An 11,589-nucleotide genomic window follows, 5' to 3' on the forward strand; every position below is an offset into this window, starting at 1 on the left:
AACCTTCAGGAGGTAAAAAGATCTTAGCTTGATCCTCCTTTCTTGTAGATCTAGATATTCCTCCATTTAGGGCATTTTTGTCCCAACCTTGTGGTTCTTGAAAATGGCATGCTCTTGATAAAATAATTCGTCCTTTCAGACCCAATGAGGGGTCTTGAGTCATAAAAATGAGATCTTGATGCTTAGTTCTTCCCCATGCATGCTCTAGAAGGTCTTTAGGTGTTAAAAAAAGAACATTTACTTATACATATATAATATTAAACTTTTAATTCTATATAATATAAGGGTGTATTTTATACTTTAAAAATACTAGGTGGTTTAATCTATTAATAAATTAAACTTTTAATTTGATTAATCTTAAAACAATATTATTATGGATTTATTAATTTTCTCTTTTAATTAAACTCTTAATTAATTTAATAAAATCCACAAGGGTGTAATTTGAGCTATTCAAAATAGTAGGGTTCTAGAATTTAATATTTCAAAATTAATACCTTTTAATTAAATTTTAAATTCCAAAACTTGAGGACAAATTTTGAAACCTTTCAAAATATTAGGGTTTAACTATTTAAATTTCAAAAACTAAAACTTTTAAGTTCAAATTTAAACTATAAAACATAAAGGGTGTAAATTGAAACTTTTCAAACTTACTAGGTTAAATATTTGAATCATAATAATCGTATATCATCTATATTTAACCAAATCCATTAATTTTGATAAGGATAACCATACCAAACATGAAAAATCGATTTTAGGCAAGAAAAACGAGTTTTGGTAATTATCCTTTGTAACAACCCAAAATACGGGCCAAAAATTTCATTTTCAATTAAACACTTTACAAAACATTTGAAAATAAACAACATTCGATCCTATCATTTCTTAAAACATGTTACGTGTCTGAAAGCCAAAATATGAAAAATCAACCATAGTGACAGAGTACAAATCCCAGAACAATATTATAGTGCGGAAAACAAGATGTGTGTATGATGTGCCGCTACCGCGCCAGCTCTTTCCCCTTCGCTGAAGAGGTACCTGAAATCAAAACTATAAACCGTAAGCACAAAGCTTAGTGAGTTCCCCCAACGTACCACATACCAAACAATCACATGACATACATACTGCCAGGAAATTTTGGGGTGCCCGACTCACCCGGTACGACCATTCTAGGGTGCCGACATACCCGTGCGGCCATTCTGGGGTGCCGTCCTACCCGTGTCAAGCCATTCTGGGGTGCTGACCTACCCATGTCAAGCCATTCTGTGGTGCTGACCTACCCGTCGGTCCTAACAACCGAACTTGGGGACTATTCCCCTCCTGCTACCGTTATCTCATATATCACATCAAGCCAGCATATAAACATATAATCACGTACTGTCAGACAAATCTGGGGTGCCCAACCTACCCTTCGGTCCTGATAATCGATCTCTACTACTATCATATATCATGCTAGCATACAACATATCAGGTAGTAGCAAACCTAGATGATACCACGAAGAAAATCATCTAACATACAACTCCTACTGGTGGGCCGGCATTGTGGCTGTAGACCCACCGCTACTGGGAGGTAACTCACCTTAAAGTAGTTGTTGACCTGCGCGGGAACTGTCTGTCTGCTGCTGCTGCTCCGGAAATCCTCCGGCTGCAATTCCCACGAAACACTCAATCAAACACTGCTAACCACCCTCAAGGTAAAATGACCATTTTACCCCTAACCAAGTCAAAAGTCAAAGTCAAATTCAACTTCCAGTTGACCCGACTCGCCGAGTTGGCTTGCTGACTCGTTGAGTCCATATCCAGTCGATTGTCCTCACTCCCGCCCCTACTTGTCGAGTTAGGCATGACTCGAGGAGTTCTCCTTCCATACAAATATCCAATAGTCTTTCATTCGACTCGCCGAGTTGTATGAACAACTCGTCGAGATCATCTTCATCCGATGAACACTTTGGTCTGTGACTCGCCGAGTTGTATGAACAACTCGTCGAGTTTGTTCTTGAGGCAAGAAGGTTGCCTTGGACTCGCCGAGTCAGGGCATTGACTCGCCGAGTCCCTCCATTACTGAGTTTGGCTTCCGATTCACTGAGTCCACTTATAGCTCACTGATCCCACTCGGCATAACTCAAAAGGGGAAAAATCGGGGACTCGTGACTCGACTCACCGAGTCCGAAGAATGACTCGCCGATTCGCATGCATGCAATTACTATATACTCGATTCTGCTTGAATCCAGTGCATTCCATTCATGGATCTGGGTTCTTAGGGCTTGATTATTACATAAAGCTTCCAACTTTACGTGTAAATAAACACCAATGAAGGTTTTAGGGCTCAAAATGCACTAAAAGAGTAGATCTAGGGCCTCCATGCAATATGGATCCATAAAGGCAGTAGATCCGAGCTCCTAGAGCCTAATCATGCCTAGATCTAAAGTCCCTTAACACTATAAGCTCATTACTCAAAGATCAAGACTAGAAGAGGCCTAAAAATGACTATCATAAGCTCTTAACGAGATAATAATGAAGGAACATAGAGGGTTTCGAGTCTAATACCTCTAGAATCTCTAAAATGGCACAAAGATTCTGGATCTTCTTCCTCTCCTCTTGATCTACCTTCTTCTTCTCTCCAAAACTTCAAGGAATTGCACCAAAAGCACTCAAATTACTAAAAGAAGGGTTAGGGCTTCGAGAGGGGGTGTTCTGGACGCAATGGGGGCCGTTATGAGGCACAAAACGATGTTTAAATGGGGTGCAACCCTTTGAAATTAGGTTTTCTTCCAGATTGACGGACTCGCCGAGTCGCCAACTTAAACGTGCTCAATATCCCGATCCTACTCGGTGAGTCGGGCCTACAAATGAATCGCCTAGTTCTAGCTAAAAATGCAAAAATACTTAGTTTAAATTACATACCAGGAACCAAGTGCTACATCCTCATCAAAAACTGCTCAAAACATTGAAAATTCTGGCAACAGCACCCTGGACTCGCCGAGTTCATGCAACTCGCCGAGTCCACTGATGGACTCGCTGAGTCAGCTTCACAGACAGCAAAAATTCTACTTTTTTATCCTTTAGCAGTTCACTTTTGCATCTATTCAACTAGAAAACTGACCTAGGCTCTGATACCACTGATGGGTTATGAGCATAGCATCATTCCTATGGTGTACATGCAACCTTAATCGCTTTGATCTAGGTTTTTCTAACTTGAACATATAACATTGAATACCAAAGCAATAAAACCTAATTTAGCATGCTTATTTCAAAATAGACATAATAAACAAGTTAGAATGATTACCTCAACTTGTTATGTAGTAATAACAAGAACTCCTTGACCTTTGAAATCTTAGTGCCTCAAATGTTGCACCTCTAATGGAGTCCCAAACACCACTAGCAACAAGGAAGAACAAGAGAGAGAGGAGAGGCTCAAAATCGGCTATAGAATCCTCCTAGGCTTTCTAGTGGCCGATTTTGGCATGTCTAAGGGTTCCTTATATAGCTGAGCAATTAGGGTTTCAGTCAAAACCCTAATCCAGCTGCTTAGTCCTTAAGCAGCACAAAGGATCCTTCCAGAAGGCCCCTTGGACAATTTCTATATGGACTCCCATATAGAATTCGTCCATTGCTTCTTTATGGATCCTAAGCCCAACTTTGTAACTATCTTGTAATTACAGTATCAACCCCCTTGATTTAATTAATCTCTTTTGACCACAAAACTAATTCTAAATTAATTCTTGATCAATATTAATTAAACCATATGATTTCTATTTTAATATATTATTCACATAATATATTAATAAATCACATTTAATCCTCTTTCTCCATAATTCATCCTATCAGTTGCTAAGGTGAAGGCAGCCCAAAAGGACCATGCTCATAATCGGGTCAAGTACATACCATAATACTTATGGGCTTAGACACTTAATCCAACAGTTTGTGCGTATTGTTGGTGACTTGGAGGGTCGACTTCCATATTTTCAGTTGAAGTGGGATGTGAGAGGTAGAAAAATAGGATGGGTATTTGAGGATGGGAGCAAACAAATAGGATGGGTATTTGAGGATGCCAGAATGTACAACACGGGAAAGTGTGTACAAGTTCGTGAAAGTTGTTATTTTGGTTTAAGGAAAATGATATTTACACAAACCAACGATCAATGGCATCCACTAATTGCACACGTTGCATGAAAACAATCATGGGTTCCCGATAATGCTACGTAGCATCGATTTCGTGCACAGGTCTTGGGTATTGTGCCCTAATACATGGCATCGTCAATACATACGAGGTGGTCATAGACATCCGATGATTATTCTAGAAGCAATCGCATCACAAGATCTTTGGATATGACATTCATTATTTGGTTTCGCTGGAACAAACAACGACATCAATGTTCTTGACCAGTCGTCGATATTCAATAACATCTATCTTGGAAAGTCGCACGATGTACCGTTTCAAGCAAATGGGGTATCATATAAGCATGAGTACTATCTTATTGATGTGATATATCCCAACCTATCATAATTCACATGTCTGAACGACGAAAAAAGAATAAAATTTAAGGCAACACAAGAATCAGCTAGGAAGGATATGGAGTGAACATTTGGTGTGCTTAAGAGGCGTTGGCAAGTACTACAAGTCGGGGCACAATCATATGAAGTCAAAAGGTTGCAAAGCATAATGTACGTGTGCTTCATATTACATAATATGATTCTAGAAGATGAAGAAAAAACGATATGCCGCTACAATGACGACGGAGTTTTGCAAAACCATCGAAGGAGTAACTGTTAGTACATAAGAGTATAGGGAAAACATAAGAGATGTACATGATTGTGACATTTGCCACTCCCTTAAATCAGATTTGGTGGAACATATTTACTGGGCTAACATACAACCTGAGGTTATAGATTTGCATGATTATTTGTTTGACGAATCAAATGAAGATTCATATATGATCGTCGAGGATTCAGGCGAAGATTCAGACGACTATTGTGTAGTTTTTAATCATGTTTTCTTCGTTTCATTATGTCATTTTTATTTTTAACAAATGAAATATTTTTATTTTTATTAAGTATTTTTTAATTAATTATATTTTATAAAAAGTTTATAGTTTTTTAAATCAAGTTAAATTTATTGTGAAAAAATGAAAGAAAATTAAAGGTGACCATTTCTTGAGTTTTGACGAGTGAAGGAAAATACCGCTCATAGTATATATGACAAACAAGTTGAGTGACCCATTGATCTATGTAGGACAAATGAAAATGCACGTGTAGACCTAATCCTGTGTTTTTTTATTAAAATGGGATAATGACTTAGGAGGGTAATAAGGTTTCCAGTTTGTCTGTATTAGGTCACTAAAGTTTTTTTTGTGCGTATTAGACCAATATGGTTGTTACTAACGTTTAGAAATATTCATTTTTACCGGTTAAAACCGGTAAAAATGACTATTTCTAAACGGTAATAACAACCATATTGGTCTAATACGCACAAAAAAACCTTAGTGACCTAATATGAACATACTGGAAACCTAATTACCCTCCTAAGTCATTAACCCTAATTATTTAGAGAACATGCTTACTAATCAATGTGACTGACTTGTTTGACTGAAAATAGTTGCTTCCATTTAAACTTATTTCACAACCCTTCCAGAACTTCTAAGTCCAAAAACTCATATGATTGATGGACTTCATTACATAAATATGCAACATTTTATCAATAACTTCTTTTTTGTCATTTAAATGTTTACATGATCACATCCATATGTACAAATACAATCTCACTTTGATACCTCCAATCAATGTCTACATTTGATAACGAATGGAAATGTTAAACCAACAGGGACTTGCAGAGGATGCCTATTATCAATTATTTTATAAGAAGCAAAACCACAACATGAAGTAAGAAACTGAAGTTGCAAAATTAATCAAAAATCAACACATAAACAAACATATATAGACTATATACAACACATAAACGAAAGTTATAAAGCATGAAACTTAATGACATGAAAAGTAAAAAACTTAAAGGAGACTTTATAAAAAGAAAGATCACCCTTACTTGCCACAAATGGTTGAAGACATCAACAAGAAGATCAATCTGACCATGGAATCCACATGTTGTCTAATCATGACTTTAGTAGATGAACTACCGAAACGTAAGAATTGCAATTGAACTCTATTAGCATTTGAAAATGGAATTAGGGTTCTAGAGAAGACGACGAAGGGTTTAAAAAAATTGGACCATTTCTCGATTTGTGTGTATCATCCTTGCGTAGGGGCCATGCTGATCTTCTCTGTATCGTTCCAATTTTATCGGATGTCCCCAAAGGGATGACTGTAGATGAAGAGCTTCACCATATAGAGGAGTAGCAGGTTATATGGGACGACGTGAGTTCTAAACAAACTAGTTTACTGTTGATGGTCATATATTCTCAATGTCTTTAAATTTAGGGTTAATGACTTAGGAGGGTAATTAGGTTTCCAGTTTGTCCGTATTAGGTCACTAAGGTTTTTTTTTGTGCGTATTAGACCAATATGGTTGTTATTACCGTTTACAAATAGTCATTCTTACCGGTTAAAACTGGTAAAAAGACTATTTCTAAACGGTAATAACAACCATATTGGTCTAATACACACAAAAAAAAAAACCTTAGTGACCTAATACGGACAAACTGGAAACCTAATTACCCTCCCAAGTCATTATCCCTATTAAAATATGTGTATGACCTTTTAGTTCAGTTTAGGATAATGCAAATGTATTCGTCTAGCATCACGATCGCTTAAGGGCGATATTGAAATAGTAGTCATTTTATAATGCACGTTGCGAAGTAACTCGTAGTTACGAAATATTTTCTCAGGAGGTTCAATACTACATTTTTTTCATTTAGTGTAATTAGGCTCCACATTGCGTAAACACCTTAAATCGTTGCAAAATCACCTATTTTTTCTTATAAAAGTTGCAAAAGTTTCATGGTTCAATCACACTAACTCTACTTTTATTACATTTTGTCTTTCCGATTTCTTCGTTTTCAAAAGAATATCTGCTAGGTTGTACACTATTGCCTATTGCCAACAAAGGTAAAGGATTTGCAAGGTCCTCTAATAATACCTACAAAGGTGATTATCATTGCAAATGGTCCTTATTCACAACCAACCCCTTAATTTCCTCAACTTTCCTTAGGAAATAAGTACTTTTATTGTGGTATACAATTGCCACTATCGAGATTATATATCGAGATCTATGAAGAGTCAACCAAAAGGACATCGGATGTTTTAAGAAAATTATTACATATAGAGACAATATCATAATAGAAATCAAAATGGAGAAGAAGTAGATTCCCGAAGGTAAAAAAGAAATTGAAAAGGGTAAAAATGGATAACATACAGTAATATGGATTATTCTCGACTTCTCTAAGAGTTCCACCATGTTTTTAGAATATGTGTCATGCACCTATGGTACCCGGTAAGCCATAACGATTTTTCATGATCCGTAATTCCGTATATTAAGTCAAGAAGTTTTCCATAATAAATAAATCTATAAATACACAAAAAAGAACCATAGTCTCCTAGGGGGTCGACTTGTTGAGGTACCCAATTAGCTTTGCAGAATTTAGGCTTGAAGCTCAAGCTCAAGCTCTATACATGCTCAATGACTCTCCACACGTAATAGTTCATGGGCTTCGAAAACTATGGTACATACACCTTTTAAATCATCAAGTTTGTCTTAAATTGTCCAAGATAGACCAAGCGTGTGTTGTTACGACGTTGATGTGGGCCCTAGTGTGGATGATCTGACGTTATATTCTTAGAGGCTCATGATAAAAGACCATAACTTTGGCTATGGGCTCTATTTTAGGCCTAGTGGTCAAATCAAAGCTTGAAACGAGTAACACGTCATGGTGACTTACCCATATTTATGTCCCAAAAATGCTTTCGAAGTGAAGTTATAGACATTTTTATGTTTTTTGGGTTTGTGCTTGACCCATGGCTCTTTTGGGACCCATTTAAAATTTTCTTTTTATTCAAGTGTTATTAAAATCATTTTTTCTTCAAACCAGATTTTGAACCCCATTTCCACTGTATTCATTGAATCAACATGGTTTGGAATAGATTATTCTAGGTCTACAAATCCACATGGTCAATCTTTATTTGTGTCTCTACACTGCATCATATGTATATGGCACTATCCAAGACTATAAATCGAGCAATACGAGCAACCAATGGGCTTTTTGGATCTTGACAGGGGTATATACTAAAAATAATAATTGTAAGTTATAGGTTTTGTATAAGTCTCCGTTATAGTTCGTAGGTTTCTTTCTCCTGTTCAATACAAGCACATATATCATATATGTGTAATATTGTTCCCATGGAAGGTTGTTATTCCTCAGACTAGGTTTAAGCATGGATCCTCCGTATTGTTTCCATTATGATTGATTTCCGATGTATCATTTAGATTTTAGAAGCATATGCATTCATATTTCTGCATAGTATGAAGTTTGTTATTGTTTCAAGTATTTTCAGAGCTAAACCATAATTATGAAAACAAATGTTGGTGAACCCATATTGAGAATGAATGTTCATATTGATATTATGAAACACAAGATGTATTTACATTACATAATTTCTGATAACCAATTACTTTTGACCACCTGGGGCTTCTGACACCACCATGCTGCTTATCTTAGTCTGCAATTCTTCCTTGTTGGCCCCCACAAGTTTATCAAATTGTTTCCCCTCCCTAAGGAAAAAGAATGTTGGAGTTGCTTTTATATCCCATTGTGTACTAAAATCCTGCATCAAAAATAATGTATTTCATCATTCCAATGACTAAATTCTGTATTAAGTCGCTCTTTCTGCATTAAGTCAACAAGAAAGACTTACTGTTAATGCATCAACATCTACAGTCAGAAACATAAGAGATGGATGTTTCTCTGAAAGCTCGATGTATAATGGTGCAACTGACTTGCAAGGTCCACACCAAGATGCACTGAAGTTGGCAACCACCTGTAAAATAACCACTTTTTCAAATTACTTACAATCTTTTGAAGCAGATATTTGTTAAAGAAAAGACCTAATCTTTATTGTCTTAATTAAGAAACCATGAAATGATGAAAATGACACTTACTATTTTGCCTTGTGTTTTTGCTTCAGAGAGCTTTCGATCCCAAACATCCTTGGTAGTGACAAGTGTCACTTTACCTCCTGCGAATTGAGGGCGATCATCTGGTTCATCTTCTTCAGTCTGAGTTTACAAATATCAATAGCATAATCAAACTCAATGATCAAGAATTCAAGAAAACTAAGGTTGTATTTGACTATTTGTATATTCAATCACCACATTCTCCTTTTTGTGGGTCCCATATGTTGCATGTAATGTAATAACATATTAAAATCAGAAGACAACAAGTGTCTGGAAACTATCATTCCTCTGTCACATCTTCTTCATTTAGCCAGAGAAACTAGTTATAAAGTTTGAAAAAATCATTCAAGAAACAAAAACTGAGGCCACAGGAGCTCCTCTGTTTAAGAAAAATTGCATACAAGTCCTGTTATTTGTTGCAACTTACAAGGAAACTCACCGAAGAGAAGCAACATAAACTCACCGAAGAGAAGCAAAGTCCCATTCAGATTTTAAACCTGTAATTGCAGTGGGTTTACCCTGAAAACCAAAAAAAAACTATATTAGCAGAACAAACTACGTTTATCAATGCAAATTAAAACTCGGTGTATTAAAATCTAAGCTGTTATTAATAGCAAATTAAGATCAATGTATCAGGGGAGAGGAGGAGAGAAGCATACAGAAGATCAGAAATCTAGTGTTAAAATGGAAACCGCAGTAAACTAAAGTATCATAGAGCAATAGATCAAGATGCTTCAAACCTCATAGATTCTCAGAACATATACAAATTAAATATGGTTTTTAACTAGCGAAAAATAAAAGACAGGTAAGAGTATGAACGTGAACTGCCAAGACCTAATAAACATCCATTAATCTCAACTTAACTTAAAAATTAGCTCAAAATGAATCAAAGATTCCAATTATATCGCATTCCTCATAGACGCGTGAATTAGGAGAAAATTTGAGACGATAATTTTGCCTATGACGAGCAACAGCTTTACATAATTGGATTAACAGAACGAGATACCTGAATCTGAGGTTTACCGGCAACGATTAAAATGTCCGGCGAAATCACAAACGTAACCTAAATACCGAATTCGGTTGATCTTTGTTCATAACCGATGACAAGAAAGTAAAAGGAACTAATTTCAAAATTTTTGTAGGAGACCATAAGACGCCACATTTTCTATTTTTCATTATATATATATATATATATATATATATATATATATATATATATATATATATATATATATATATATATATATATATAGAGCTAGGTTCAAATGTTTTTAGCAAATAGTGTGTGCCTAAATGCACCAATGAGAACTCAGAAAACAATAAATCATTAATTAAATTAGAAAAGGGTATAATGGTAAACTTAGTATATCTAATTATGGTAAAAAGGCATTCAATTAATCTCTCCTTAATTAGTTAAACCCTAGAAAACCACCATCCCTTTATCATTCAGTTGCCGCTCACAAAACTATCTCGCCTCCTCACAAAATTCTCTACTCTGATTCTGCTTCTTTCACGACCCTCCTTCGTCTGCATCGAACATCGTCTTTTTCTCTAGCGATCCCTCCATCGACTCTGCAAAAGGAGGTGAAAACGAAGGCAGCAGGGGATTTTAGGTCTGCAACAAGAAATCCGGGGAAAAGCAACAACAACAGATGGTGGTGAAGAGGTGCTCGGTGCCTGTTGTGGAGTCTGCAAAAGGAGGTGAAAACGAAGGCAACATGGGGATTTTAGGTCGTCAACGACACCACCAAGAAACTGAATTGGTATACTCTTGTACTAATCATATAACATGTATTTTTAGTTGTATCTCCAGTTCTCGACCACCAAGAAACTGAATTGGTAAGACTCTCACTATTTTTTTTTTTTTTTTGAAGAAACTGAAGAAGCACACCAGTGTTTGATAAAATGCATAGTTGAAATCTAGGTTTTTTAAGGCATCTTGATGTCGATCATTCTGCTAGAATGGAATATCGAATTCTAATTTTGTTAGAATATAATCTTGAATTCCTTGTCAACTTAAGCAATGAATTACCCTAACCAATTCTGTCAGAATAAAATTGGTTTATAATCTTGTTATTGGTCTTGATTCTTATGGAATAACATTTTATATAATGAAACATTACATTCTTTCAGAATAATATACATTGCAAGTTTAGAGATGATTGTTAATATTGGTTTGTAGAAATTATAGTTATATTCTATTTGAATATATATCACATTCTATTAGAATTTATTGTTTTATTCTATTTAATGCACTAAAATTTTTAATATTTGAAAGTTGATTATGTTTTCCTTGTGAATTTAGGTTTTGAAGAGGTTGCCATTAATATGGAAAATGAAGAAAATATGGAGAAGGATAATATTCTTTCGGAATAGAGTAGTGTTTTTGTTAGATTTTGATGTTTTTTTTTTAACCATTTTTAGTTTTAATCTTTAAGAGTAAATGTAATCCTTAAACCATTATTAGTCATATT

At 35.5% G+C, this 11,589-nt stretch overlaps 1 protein-coding gene and 1 non-coding gene across 5 annotated transcripts; both read right to left on the bottom strand.

The window, feature by feature from the left end:
• Nucleotides 1–6,205: 6,205 nt before the first annotated feature.
• Nucleotides 6,206–6,308, bottom strand: LOC145055814 (U6 spliceosomal RNA). The gene has a single exon (XR_013685366.1). It is a non-coding gene; the product is annotated as a U6 spliceosomal RNA (small nuclear RNA).
• Nucleotides 6,309–8,538: 2,230 nt separating this feature from the next.
• On the bottom strand, nt 8,539–10,275 carry LOC145051783 (thioredoxin H-type-like). Of its 4 annotated transcripts, none has more exons than XM_078999607.1 (5): nt 10,139–10,275; nt 9,579–9,634; nt 9,101–9,217; nt 8,857–8,979; nt 8,539–8,766 (listed from the first exon to the last, which is right to left on the bottom strand). In XM_078999607.1, exons 2-5 carry the CDS (start codon nt 9,597–9,599, stop codon nt 8,611–8,613), a joined length of 417 nt encoding a protein of 138 aa, XP_078855733.1. In that variant the 5' UTR covers nt 9,600–9,634; nt 10,139–10,275; the 3' UTR covers nt 8,539–8,610. The 4 variants fall into 4 exon arrangements, with proteins under 4 accessions (XP_078855733.1, XP_078855731.1, XP_078855732.1 ...); XM_078999605.1 differs by having other exon boundaries at nt 9,555–9,634; XM_078999606.1 differs by having other exon boundaries at nt 10,122–10,267.
• Between the last annotated feature and the right edge of the window lie 1,314 nt (nt 10,276–11,589).

The sequence above is a fragment of the Lactuca serriola genome, chromosome 5 (assembly GCF_051521515.1).
Source record: "Lactuca serriola cultivar US96UC23 chromosome 5, Lser_US96UC23_V15, whole genome shotgun sequence".
Classification (NCBI taxonomy): Eukaryota; Viridiplantae; Streptophyta; class Magnoliopsida; order Asterales; family Asteraceae; genus Lactuca; species Lactuca serriola.